The sequence below is a fragment of the Mycetomoellerius zeteki genome, unplaced genomic scaffold (genome assembly GCF_001594055.1).
Source record: "Mycetomoellerius zeteki isolate Tzet28-1 unplaced genomic scaffold, Tzet1.0 scaffold48, whole genome shotgun sequence".
NCBI classification, from domain to species: Eukaryota; Metazoa; Arthropoda; class Insecta; order Hymenoptera; family Formicidae; genus Mycetomoellerius; species Mycetomoellerius zeteki.
The window spans coordinates 284,215-297,836 of NW_017257479.1; the positions used below are offsets into that span (position 1 = coordinate 284,215).

General features: G+C 38.9%; 2 protein-coding genes across 3 annotated transcripts in view; both read right to left on the reverse strand.

The window, feature by feature from the left end:
- Positions 1-4,378, reverse strand: Axn (protein axin). 2 transcript variants are annotated; one of them, XM_018455413.1, is made up of 7 exons: positions 4,265-4,378; positions 3,297-4,042; positions 2,766-2,930; positions 1,960-2,615; positions 1,558-1,874; positions 1,199-1,485; positions 1-1,128 (listed from the first exon to the last, which is right to left on the reverse strand). In XM_018455413.1, exons 1-7 carry the CDS (start codon positions 4,364-4,366, stop codon positions 1,002-1,004), a joined length of 2,400 nt encoding a protein of 799 aa, XP_018310915.1. In that variant the 5' UTR covers positions 4,367-4,378; the 3' UTR covers positions 1-1,001. The 2 variants fall into 2 exon arrangements, with proteins under 2 accessions (XP_018310915.1, XP_018310914.1); XM_018455412.1 differs by lacking the exons at positions 2,766-2,930; positions 4,265-4,378 and having other exon boundaries at positions 3,297-4,003.
- LOC108727326 (uncharacterized) overlaps positions 4,316-13,622 on the reverse strand; it is a 24,306-nt gene continuing 14,999 nt past the window's right edge. The window contains exon 3 of the mRNA XM_018455417.1: positions 4,316-4,455. Coding sequence (XP_018310919.1) covers positions 4,368-4,455 — 88 coding nt within the window. The 3' untranslated portion in view covers positions 4,316-4,367. The remainder of the gene's footprint in view (positions 4,456-13,622) is intronic.

Here is a 13,622-nt window from a genome sequence, read left to right on the forward strand (position 1 = left end):
GTGCAAGAGCTAAGGGACCGTCCATATATTATGTAAGCATATAATTGGGGAAGGAGTCAGACAAATTCTTACGAATGCTTACATGGGGGAGGGGAGGGAGTCGCATATATTCTTACGTAAGACTTTTGTCTGAAGTTTTTTCAATGTAATTATATCGTTCGTATAATAATATTGAAAGAATCGTGTAACTCTGCCTTGAAAATTTTTTTAATCTTGGACATCGACGTGCGCAAAAATCTTACGTAATTATAGGGGAGGTCTCCAAAATCCTTACGCTTGCTTACATGGGGATGGGGGAGGGGGGTAAAAATGGTCAAAAATTTGCTTATCATATATAGACGGCCCCTCTTTTGCTGATATACAAATACATTGTATTCAACAATTGGTAAAAAAGAAACAGCGAATAAGTTAAGCGTGATTATTGGAGCGCAAAAATAAGTTAGATAGAGATTTTGTTTAGCGATGAACATAATATATTACGTTTTGGCTCCTTTTTGACACCTCTATTTTCAGATAAAGACGTCCAATATGATAAAATATTCTTCAAGAATGAATATGATTGAAGAGAGTCATATTCAAAACTTTAGCATGATCGATAATAAAAGTAACACTTCTAACTAAATTTTACTGAAAAATATTTGAGCGGAAAGAAATTCAATGAAAGTTACCGCACTTATGATGTGAACAAACCTACAAAAGATTTCTTCGAGGACATTCGATCGACAGAACCCGATGTGAGGCCGTTTTTTTTTTCTTGCTTTTCCGCAACGTTTACGCGCGAAACAATATTGCTCGACTCGATATTTTATCTTTTTCATCGATAAAAACTACTTTTCTTAGGCAATTATGAGAAAGAGGCCGCATGACAAGCGTTAATATGTATATATGTATAAATACCGAGCGCCGACTTAGTGGCGGATTACTTAAATAATATTTATTGCGGCACTTGGTCAGAATACGCGCAATTCGCGCTTCGTTTCGTTTTTTTTTTATTCAGTCTATTACTCAAGCGCCTTAACTTGCGCCATCACTTTGCCTTCCCACAGTGGCAGAACCTCGGCATCATCCGTTATCTCCTCTTGAATAACTTTCATATCTAAGTCTTCGCATTCCGTTTTGAAAAAGTATCTATAATTTAAAAAAAGATAATTAAAATACACGGAATTATTTAGACTGTCGATAAGTAACAATATATTACCGATAGCTCCCTTTCTTCGGAAGGTACTCCTTGAACTGCTTCAACGTGACGTAGTGACCAGGAATTTTGGTCCTGTAAGGGAATTGCTCGTCACAGAAACTGAACACAACAGTGGTGAAGTCGTCCTGCTTCGGTTTCCTCAAAGTAGACTGGTTGGATTGGACGTACGGTTGACACTGCGACGCGAACTCGTACGTCTGTTTCGAAACATTGAGGTGTCGCTTGCAACTAGCGCGCATCTTGTTTTCTTCCATTAGTCTTCTACAAGTCTCCTCTAATTGTATAACCTGTGACATAGTTATTCGTAACATATTCGGTTCTTCGTAATCTAAAGAGGGAAAAGAACAGCTCCTATTCACCGTGTGAGGTGGTGTCAGAGGTGGCATTCCCGGATCAGCAACGAATGGTTGAGCAGGAACTCCCATACTCCATGTTTCTCTGTTTGGCCTCTCCAAGGACCCGCTACGCGAGCCGTATCTCTTGCCATGGCGACTACTATGCTTTAAATCAATCTTCTTGTCCATTTCTTTAAACCGAGGCATCAGACGAACGTCCTTGTTTATGGAAGGCTGCACGTCGCTGACTACGCTTACTCCGCTATCTGTTAGCTCCGTCATCGATTTTTTCGTAGCTGATCGTCTCGTCATGTCCGACCTTCGGAATCTTTGGTCGTGACCTGCGCAAAACAACATTTTATTTTACTGACAGTCACAATTCGTCCATAATGCACATATGCCGTCATTCATCATTATTATATTTACCTTGACCATGCAGATCCTGCTTGTGAAGGAAATCACCATAATCTGATGGCACAGATTTAGATTTGGGAAGGTGTGAGCCCAGTGAACTCATAGAGCCGGCTCCAACAAGGTCGCTACCCTCTTGGTAGTCATGGATATTACCGCTGTCCACCGAGAACGTGGAGTCCATGTCTTTCTCTTTCCTCTGCTTGTAAGGCCGTGGATAATTGTGGGTGGGGCGCCTTCTCTCGGGTGAAAGCCTGGGAGATCTTGAAGGTGTTTGATCTGACCAAACGCGAGACACGTGCTCATCGAGAATAGCCTGATCACTGTCCTCATCCATGGACAACTTTTCCTTCAGCGCATCACCCAGAGTCTTGGAAGCTCCACAAGGTTCTACTAACGCATCGCTACCGATCGATGCGTCATTTTCTTGATACAGATATTTCTCCAGTTTCTCATGGGCCTTCTGCTCTTGTATCAGGATCTCCAATTTTTGTGTGAGCATTTCCGCGAATTGCTCCGCCGACATCTGTTTCGGAGACGCCATACGTTGGGTTCGTGGGACAACATGATGCGCCATGGATTCGCGATTTATATTCGCGGATTCTTTAATTGCCCTACTAGATTGCTTGCTGTATTGCTTCTTGCTTCTCTGTCTGCTGCTCATACTATCGCTGTAGGCGATAAGTTACAAATACATACGGATCAGTAATCTAGTTTAATAATAAACGATCAAGATGAAAGTTGGAGAAATCCCCCATTCTCTATTTTATGTGCAAAATCAAATAATCCTGTGTAAAATTAAAAAGATAAAGACAACTTACATGGATCCGTCGTTGAGGGACACATTGTCCACCTCGGTACGTGCATCACTGCTCAAACTCTGAAGCTCAGAATCCTGTCTGGATACTGGGTTGTAAGAGGAATATAGTGGGTGCAATCTGGATACGTGCATGTGATACGGACTAGCCCCATGTTGCAAGTAAATGCTATAAGTGCCACGCAAAATAGCAAAACAAAAAAAAACAACTAAATAAAATACAAATAAAAATATCAGGTTATTTATCAAACAAACAAAAAAGAAAATTTTGCGTATCCTGCATATGGACAAACTATCAAAAACGTTATTGAGGGAGATAATCTATTTTTAGCGATGTCAATCGCTTCGGAAATTGGTAATAACAAAATGTAAACTTAAAATATAATTCAGATTATATGCAAGTTTCATCACATCAAGCTTCAAAAGAAAAGAATACAGCATTGTTAAGGCATTCGCAGGACTGATTTGAAGCGTACTATACAAATGACGAATTACACTTTAATAAGACTCGATAATTTCATAAAAAGCGTATTACCCGGCGTACGCTTCTGGCCTCGGTCGTAGATCCATCGCTCTACTCTGTTGGGTAACCATTAGCATATCTTTGGTCAATCTCAGTTCTCCGGGCGTCTCGCCGGTCGAGTGCGAATTGTGCATGTGTACACAACCAGTGCCGATGTACTCGCTGTCTTCATGCACGGTGGGCAGCAGACTCGGTCCGCAGGAGAGGGACATCTCACGACTACCTGAACTCGAGCTCGGGCAACCGCCGGAATCAGGATGCTGGTAGGACTGAATGTACTGCAGGTACACGTCAGATTGAAGAAAGTTGGGATAAGTCGTCTCGTTGATCAACCGCTCGACCTCTAATTGCACTATGTCGAACACTTTGTGATCAGCACGACCCTCCTTAACCCGTCGATCTGCCTCTTTCATTACATCTTCTGGTATGCTTAGTTGCGACTTGAGAAAAAACCTTCGATAGATGAGCTTCACCAATTGCGAGATCTTCTCCATGTCCTTCTGCTCTTTAAGGCCCTCACAGGCGAACCAGAAATTGAGCGGATCCAAATGCCCCTCCTGACTTAGGTACCTCTTGAACAGCTCTAAACCCATCGGATCCTCTAACAGGGAGTGCAGACTTCTCGCCCACCGTGCGTAAGCAGGGGGCGAATTGCTCTCCATGGTAGTGGTTCCGCAACAACCCTCCGGTTCGAATCCCAACGGCGCCGAAACATCGCAACCACCATTTCCTCTCCTAGAATACGGAAAACTTTCGCTGTAATAAATTTCAATATATCTTTCAATGTATATTCTCTTTATAATATAAATCAAGCAATTATAACTTTTAAAAAGATTTATTTTGAACAGATTTTTAATTATTTTATTTTAAATGTCATTTTTAAAGAATATAAATTTTTAGAGCTACAATCACATTTCTAAAAAAAAAATGTAAGCTGATAGTCTGATATGATTCTTTATATGTATGCATTAATATATAATTTCTTCTATTCTATTACTTAAATATTTTATTTTACCTGGCACTGGCGGCCTAGGAGAGTTTTCACTGAAGCAACGCGCTTCGTTTTGCCGAAATGCGCTCATTCTATCTATTACGGCCTTCGTGTACTACTTTATTATCTATGCTTAACTTTTGCCCGCGATGCCTCTTAGTGGACATGGTTAGTCCCAACCTGAAACAGTAAATAAATAAATTTTATAACATAAATTTAATATGTTACATTTTTATATGTTGTATTTTTAAAATATATAAATTATATCCAAGTAGAAATAATAGCTGTCAGGATATATATCTCATTTATAGATGACATATAGAGCATATTCATTTAATATATGGAATTAAAATAAAAATAAGTCTTATTTATAACAGTTACGTTCCCTAAATATTATTGATTTTAACATAGTCATATTTTTGCGTAAGAGCGGAGTGGGTATATGCAAACAAAGACAGGAAATCTGGGATGCTGGATCGATCGAGCTCTGTGGTGAGTCATATCTCTCAATTAAGCAGCTAAGGGAGTTTTTCTGTTGTCAGGAACTTTAAGGGTGGAGCATAGCGGAGAAACTATAGACCATCTCCTGGCAGGCTGCGCAGAAGGATGAATTTTTGCGTGTACATGTATATATGCACAACCCCTATTGGTCTGTTGCGCAGACCATTTGTGTGGTATTGATCGACAAAACCTATAACACAATCTATTGAAAGTGCTTGTCAGTTCCAAAAATGTCTATATCTATATTGCGAGTTTAATACCCTTTATTAACTGAAATTGAGCTCTAACACAGCGGAAAAATATTAATAGGTTTATGAGGTAAGGCAATATCAAGGGAAAAAGGCTATTATGCCTTTAGGGCCTGTTCCTTTGTTATGACAGGGCATTGAAATATGGTTCATATAGGGCCATACTTCAGCCTGAGCAGCAAATGTACAACTATCCACTTGAGCAAGAGATATTACCCCTTGTATACATAATTAATTCACAAGAACTGCTTTCACTACACTAATATAACACATCGTAGCACAAACCACATAAAAAACTTGAAACATACACCATACATAATCTTGATTACACACCTAAAAAGTAATTCTCTATACACATTCATGAAAATGCACAAAGCGTAATCGACTTGTATCACCAACTCAAAACAATTTATAACGAAATAATTTTTGACATAAAGCTATCATATCATAGAGCTATTGAAAGAAAAGGTATAGCTCTTGAATGAATACGAAACTTGATCCTGCCCCACACAAAGGCAGAAATATGAAATGAAAACCTGTCATAGTCAATCATTTCGCTCCACTGCACATTTACCTGAATCAAAAAAGAAGAAGAATCAGAATACATACCATCGTGGTGGTGAATTTAATACAGACAACTCTCAAATTTAAGTTAAGTCTACAAAAATCTATTATGATTTTGATAAACGTGAATTGATCCAATACCACAAACACTGCTAAATCTTTATTATATTATAAAGAATGAGTCTAGGATGCTTTCGATGGCTTCGATAGCACTGCTGGAGGTACACTGAACCAAGGCTGCGTCCTGACCAGGACTGAAGCCACACTGATATAGCGATAGGCAGGGTAGGGATAGCGTCTAGACTCCTTGTGACCTATGTCGACTTTCGAATGCCTCGCTGAAGTATTTTCTGGATTGTTCGCTGAAGATGAATCAAGACCTCTAGTTTGCATATATATTTCTGACACCAAAGATTTTTACAGAATTGATTAGAAACACATTTCAACCACAAATTATAGCCTAGAAAAAATCATGGAAGAATATCTCAATTTTAAGGATATGCCTCTATTCTATTGTTGTATAACTACAGCCAAAGAATTTATTGCTGCTAAAAATCTAAATTCTTCTGCATCTAGATAACTTCTTCATTTTGCGAATGTTTTTTTTCTTTAGTCTGTTTAGACTTTGTTTTCTTTCTTAATGTAAAGAAAAAATAGGCTAATCAACGAATTGTAACAACAGAGACAGAGCTCGAACGTTCTGACGCACCTACGCCATTCGCATGCTTTCAAATATAATAATCAGCGAATTCCTCAATTTGTTTGCAGTTATACCTCTTCTGAACGAGGGGAAGGTGGACTGGTCGAACGCGATATCCCCTGATGAAAGGGAAAGAAAATGTTTGTCAGCAACCACGAGGTATTAACTTAAGAAGCTTTCCCAACCGTATCGGTTCTACTGCAGACATCTCCTCATTGTTTGACGATCTCTCCGAGTTCATTCTCAAATGTTGAGCGAATAGACGCTTTCGATTTGTTCGGCGAAATCTCCTCCTCGTAATGGCAAAGTAAGCCTTACGACACAATCGCCGTTGACGACGCACATCGCCGAATTGCATTTCTTTTCTTGTACTTTTCGCCCCCACCCCCTTCACCTGTCGTCGGTCGTCGGAACGAATGAATCCGCATTCGATCCGTCGAAAAGCGTCGATATTAGTATCGATCGTAGAGATCTTTCGAAATCGTAACGTACAGCTCGAAATATTCGAGTCTCATTGTTGTGTCAAGGTGGTGCCGCCACCTATAGTGACAGTGACACCAATTTAAAGTCCACCGACAAATCTATCTTGCCGATTGTTTGCAGATAGTAGATATGGAAGCGTTCGTTTTTCTCTGCGTAGGATAAAGTAACTCACTACTTCAAATTCAACACAAACAGAAAGAGAGAAGCTAAGAACTTCGATAAATGTGTGTTAATAATTTAATGTGCACAGAATTTTATAACAATTTAATATATATACATAAATATGTAATTAAAAAAAGAAGTTCTATCTACAATTCCCAGAATTTTCCAAAACTTCAAAGAATTACGAAGATTCCTATAATTTTAAATTCGAAAAAGAATATAATTGCCAAGAAAGTTGCACTATCTAAAATTTTAAAAAGTTTCTGAAACTTCTAAGAGAATTCTGAAAATTATTGTAATTTTAAGTTTCGGGAAAACTGAAATTCTTGGAAAATTAATAAAGAATCAGGAGAACGTAATCGACAAGGTGTAGCATTATCTAAAATTTCAATTTGAAATTTTCAAAAATCGTGGTTCCGAGAAAGTTCTTGGGATCTCTATTTCTAATCACAAACCTGTAGTTTTTTTGAAAAACCTACACATCGGTATCAGGATTGACAAGAAGATTGCACTATCTAAACTTTCATACACATAAGAATTTTCTTAATTTTAAAAAATTCACTGAATTTCTAAGAATTGCGATTTTCTAAAAATTGCCAGAAATTGGGATTTTGAATATACTCGCAAAAATGTACATGATGTAAAATCGATACAGACAATTTTACTATTATATTGCGGAAATCGGGATTGATTAGAATTAAGATTTAACGAAGCTCATCTTTTCATGGAAAAGGAGAAGATATGTATCGTCATTCTGATAATTCGCGCGTTCACTTTCTTTTAATTATATGTTAGTGATCACGGTGCTCCGTCGAATAATTATTAAGTGCAACGACGAACGTCATTAGGCAGGCATATAAAATGAGAGGGGGGGAAAGAAGGTTGAGGCGTGTACAAGGTACAAATTAAAATTATTATATTTCGCGCCGCACCTGATGGTTAGACTTCGCGAGCGCGTTAACGAATTACGAAACGGTTATCTGTGTGCTCCGCCAGCCATCACCTCCATCGTCGCCATCCCGTTTTATCATTAATGACCTTAACCCTCGTGTTTTCAGAACTGGAAATGTATAAACCTTTTTTGACTCGGCGACGATTCCAATCAGGATCGCCCGCGTGGAATTTTTATCCGAGGTAATTTTTTATCTTTCTTTTTCCTTTTAATTCAACAATTTGCGTTAAAGCTAAGAGTTTAAAGTAACTAAGATAACTTTGATCTTCTTAAATCCAGCGATTTTACGCTTAATTTACATTACAAAAAGAATATTTAGACGATAAATAAATAAAATACTCGCGTTGCAACCGAAATATATTTATCTATAGTTATATATACATAGAATGTATTTTTTATGTTTTATGTTTTCGATATTTCACACACGGTATTACCATAAAGATTTGAAAAATACTCGGTTCCTCCCCTTGCAGATTCTATAATAAAATCGCGATTCGTCCAGCGTAAAATCGCGTTCACCTCGCGCGGTCGACGTAGCATTATCGCGGATTTTGAGACGAAATACCGCGAAGGCATAAAAGGGACACGCGTTCGACGATATATTAAGATTTACCGAAGCGTGCTATATGGTTTTCTCCATATGTCGCGAAGAATCCGACAGTAGGAAATTCTCGCACCGAGAGGTGTTTCTTTCTCATCCCTACGCGAATGATATTAAAATTTACGCCCCTGTGATTTCCGATTTTAGGTACAAAGAAATCGTCCCGCGGCTTCCGGTCACCGCCGATATCCGGGCCCTACAACGTGTCGCTGAATATCTGACCCTTGAATTTTCGCATCTCTGCAAACTTTGATGTTTTATAAAAATGACGCTTGAGAGATTCACAAGTCACTCTTTGTGTCTCGGTATACCATTGATAGCTAATTAAATTTGACCGAATGACATTTGGATTTTGGACAAAGAATTTGTGTGAGAATTTTGTTTTTAAAGGCTGCAGCACAGAATTTTGCATAACGAATAAGGCATAAAACATAATAGGATCAATCGATCAAAGGGAAATAAAGAATTCTAACTGGTTGTTTCCCTTATTCATTATGCAAAAGTCTGTGATTTTATAGTCTACGTAAAACTTCTCTGATGCTCTAAATATTTTAATACGTACAAATTAACTGAGATCCACCTGTGTCTTAAAAAAAATTCTTAATTATTTGATCGTGTAGGTAACTGAGGTTGTGTGAGACGCGATGCGGTCGATAATCACGAGATCATGGTGACACGTGGTGTCGTTCAGCGACATACAATTCGAGAAACGATATGTCCCAGAGCGGATAAAGGGCCATTCATCGTCTACCGAACAGCGATGTTACCGACGAAAATGCAATGATGGAATTAACTGTACCAGCATCTCATAGATGTACATTGTAGGACAACAAGAATTTAAACGAAGAGAGAAAAGACAAAACAAAGGCCTTCATTAATTAAAATTATTGAAATTAATTTTTAGGAGCTTTAAATAGCGAAGACTATAATCGATAGAAATACAGAGACAAATATATATTCTTATGAACATCCGAGAAATCTAGTTCTACATCGAGATATAAAATATCCCATGCAGTATTTCAATATGTATTATACAGAATATTACATATAATAACAATACGTATACAAAACGATATTCCCATTCTTAAAATAATAAAACATGTATCGCGTTGTTTCTTGATTCGTTAAAGAAAATGTTCTCTTCCCTGAGAAAGAGAGGAAAGAAGGGATGAGAATTGTCGAAGCCCTTTGGACCTTTTTTACCGTGCGAGATGTCGCGTAACTACGAGAGTCGGGAATGCGCTTTGAAATCGTCGTCTCGCGGAGGACCATCGAAATGATTTGCTCATCCGAAGCTACTTGAGTGACGATTCGCGGCAAATCTACTTCTCCACGAATTTTCTCTATATTCGAGCATCCTACAATCGGCTTTCGATTCCTCCTCATTGCGCGATTTTCTTTCATTTATCCTACTTAATAAATGACGTCGTAATGTATAGATAAACGGATCTCGAATCTTTCGGAATTTTCAACAATTAGTCGAGAAGTACTTAATAAATACACTAAAAAACATTACTAAACCTTAAGACATATTTCTTTGAATAGTACTAACACAAGTATTTACTCAATAAAAAAATGATGGTTAGGTCAAATTAACGGTTTTTATATTAAATAAATATATGTTTACATTTAATAAAATTTATTTAGAACTATTCAAACAAATATTTATTAAAATTTAGTATTTTTCAGTGTATAGAATAAGAAAATATATGATAACCTACGATATGATTAAAATTATTACAAAGCCTTAAGTTGAATAATAATTATTAGAATAATAAATATTCAATAAAAATCTTAGGGTAATAAAATTATAGTGAAACTCTTCATTGAATGCTAATTGAAATTAAACGCTAAGTTAAAAGAATCAAGAGCAACGGTGGTGGCTGGCAAGAATTAGAAGCGAGAACGACTACGGCCCAGCCACCGCCGCACTGGTCGGTCGCTCCCGATTCTCGCGAGGGCCGTTTATCGGCGCGAGCGATTAAGATTCTTTCAAAAAACGAGAGACGCGGACAAGGGAGAGAGGGAAGGGGGGAGACAGGGAGCGAGCGAGAGAGCGGAGAAGAAAGGCATCAACGGACGGAGAGGAATCTTAAAGGCCATCCGGCGATACACCTCTCTATGCAGTCGCTGACATGCCGGCTTTTTGTGCGTCGCGATCGAACGAATCCCTCAGAAAACCGCGAGTTTCTCTCGACTTCGCTACCAATATCTATTCTCTCTTCCAATCCGCATCAATCGGTAATCATTCTCCAAAAATAATAAAAAATTGTAGTATTATTTAAAAGGGAGTGGTGCATCAAGCTGCTTGGTATTCGTTATTATTCTATTATCGATCTTTAAACAATGTAATCTACTAATATGGAGACTGCTAATTAAATTTAATTTGATTTTTAAGTTCCCGAAAAAATTCCATAATTCTTAATTAAGAATATTATCGCGACGATCATTATGTATATATGATTTAAAAAAAATAAAACGTTTCGCCAACTAGAGCTCGAAATGCCGCTCAAACTAAACCGGGAAGATTCAAAACGAGTACCAACAGCAAGCAGAAGAAGAGAAAAGGAATGACATAGCGAGAGAAAGCACGAGCGAAAAGGTAGAAGCGGAATAAAGAGGTGTATAGGTAAGTCTGGTCCTCGACGCAGGTACGGCGGTACTTTTGGAAGAAAAGGAGAGAAGAGGAGAAAAAGAAATGAAAGAGAGAAGCAATGCCGTATCACGATTTCTTTCTATCCCCCAAATACCGCCAGTCCATGATTCATGCTTGCTGTCAAAATTCTCTCTATCGCCGATACCATCTAAAATATAAAATTATATGTACATAATCACAAAAAAATAAGATGATTACAATATATGAGAGAATATATGTATAACAATATAGAAACAATATAAAAATAGTTCTATATTTTAAGAAAACGTTTATATTTCCAAAACATAGCTTTGTTCAAAATGAATCTAAAAAATTATTAATTACCGGTTATTACGTATAATCAAACAGCAATTTACAACTTATAATTATTTATAAGAGTAAAGAATAATTCTTTTTCAAATTGTAATATAAATTGCTATACAGGTGTCCATCTTACAGACACAACGTTTAGAGCAGCACTCCGATCATACCCTATAGGAATACGGCCCTGGGGGAGAAGACGGCGGGGGGAGGGGAGATGGTGGAGAAGCGCGAGAACGAGGTAAGAGAAAGGCGGAGAAAAGAAACGGATATAAAAAGAGAGACGGAAGACGTAGGCCTCGGCCGGCGGCTGGCGACTGGCGGCGGCACCGCTTGATGTACGCCGGGTCCGTAATTACAGGTTTTCGGAACGCCTCACTCGCTCGCTCGCTCACTCGCTCGGCGAGCCGCGCCGCTTGAGTCTCCGGGGCCCTTCCCTCGTCGCGCTGCGTGGTCTAACGGGTGTCCCGAGTGCGTAACCTGGGGTCCGATCAAGTCCGATGCCCATGCAGCGTCCAACAGTTTCGTCGCCGACGACGATTCGAAACGGCGAGCTGATGAAAGCGCGTCGTCTTCTCCTTGTTCCTCTTTTTTTTTTCTTCGAGGCATTTGAAATTCTAATTATAGAGCGGTGCTTTTACAGCGCGAAATGAAAAACGGGAACGTAAACTTGGAATTTTTTCTCGCCGAGGAACGTATCGCTTGATAACCGTAATATGTAATAACGTGATACGTCCCGGAGTCGAGAACAGTAATCTCCACAAATCTGATTTTCAATACTGTACATTTATATCGTAAAAGATGTTTTCTGCATCGGAATTAGAGCCTATCAAGATTGCATTTAATGAGAATTTTTTCGTAACGGAGGAAAACTTCCGCGAAAGATAGCAGCATCCTTCACAAACATCCCGGGATATTTCTAGGAAGAACCGTTCGTGCAGGCAGGTAAACGTCCTCTTCGCTTCTGGATCGAGATACCGATCCAGTGAACCGAAAATTCAACTCATCGTGGCACCGCATCCCCATTTCGGTCACAAAATAGCATTTACTTTTGTGTATACCCTTATAGTATTCAATTTTATAAAATTGAAAGTATTTCACACAATTGATTTTTAGGTCCAGGTTTCATTCTTCTCGTTTTCACCAATGTAGATTAATTTTAATCTCAGTTTAACTTACTCTTCATTTTTTATAACTCTTAGAACCAGAAAAAGATGAAGAATAGGTTCGAAATTAATCCGCATTACTAAAAATGGACATTACACGTTTATTAATTAATCGACGCTTCACGGACCACCCTGTATTAGAGGTGCCATCGAACCCTCAGTCACCAATTCAAATTCATACGAGTACCGGCGAGAAAATCAATCGACCGCTCACTATTAGCTCATATACGACCGTAGAAGGCCAAACGTCGAACATCGCAATGAAACCCGTCGTTGCGACGCGACGCATTTAACGGGTGTTAAATAATTATGCGAGCAGTTTATCGCGACGCGCGTTAGGACATTGGCGCAGGGTGATTCCCTTACGGCCCTGGGCGATACGAGGCTTCTCAAACGAGGAAAGCATACACACGGCTCCCATTCAGCTAACCCTTTCAACTAACCCTCTCTGCGCCTCCGTCCCTCGCTGCGCGCGTCCGCGCGATCCTCCCCCCTTTCTTCCTTTCTTCTCTCCTTGTTCTCCATCCCGTCGTTCCTCTCCTCTCTATCCGAGAGAATCCCATCGGCCTCTCGTCTGAGGAGAGCAACGTCGGCGAAATCTCTTTTACGCGCCCAAGAGAGCGGGGACATGTCCGAGACCCCCCTCCCCCCTTTACTTTGCGCCTCTTTTCTTTGGTCCCTTTTTCAGAGCACGCACACATGGAAGTTCTATTTATCAAGATAGAGATTCGAATTTTTTAAGATTTGCTTTCTCGCAACGACAGCCATAGGATCTTTTTTGAAGATTTTTAACATGGGTCAGTTTGGAGACCTTGACCATCGATCGCTAAAAAAAACAAATGAGAGGCCATATTCCTGCTCCTAATTTACACTAGTACTCTTTTATTTTTACGCCTATTATAATTGTATAAATCATAAGTTATCATTAGTCGATTGCAAATTTAATTATATCGCTTAATGGGTCGCGATTTATCACTCTCAGTAGTTCAATATAATGGTAACGTAGCTGATAAT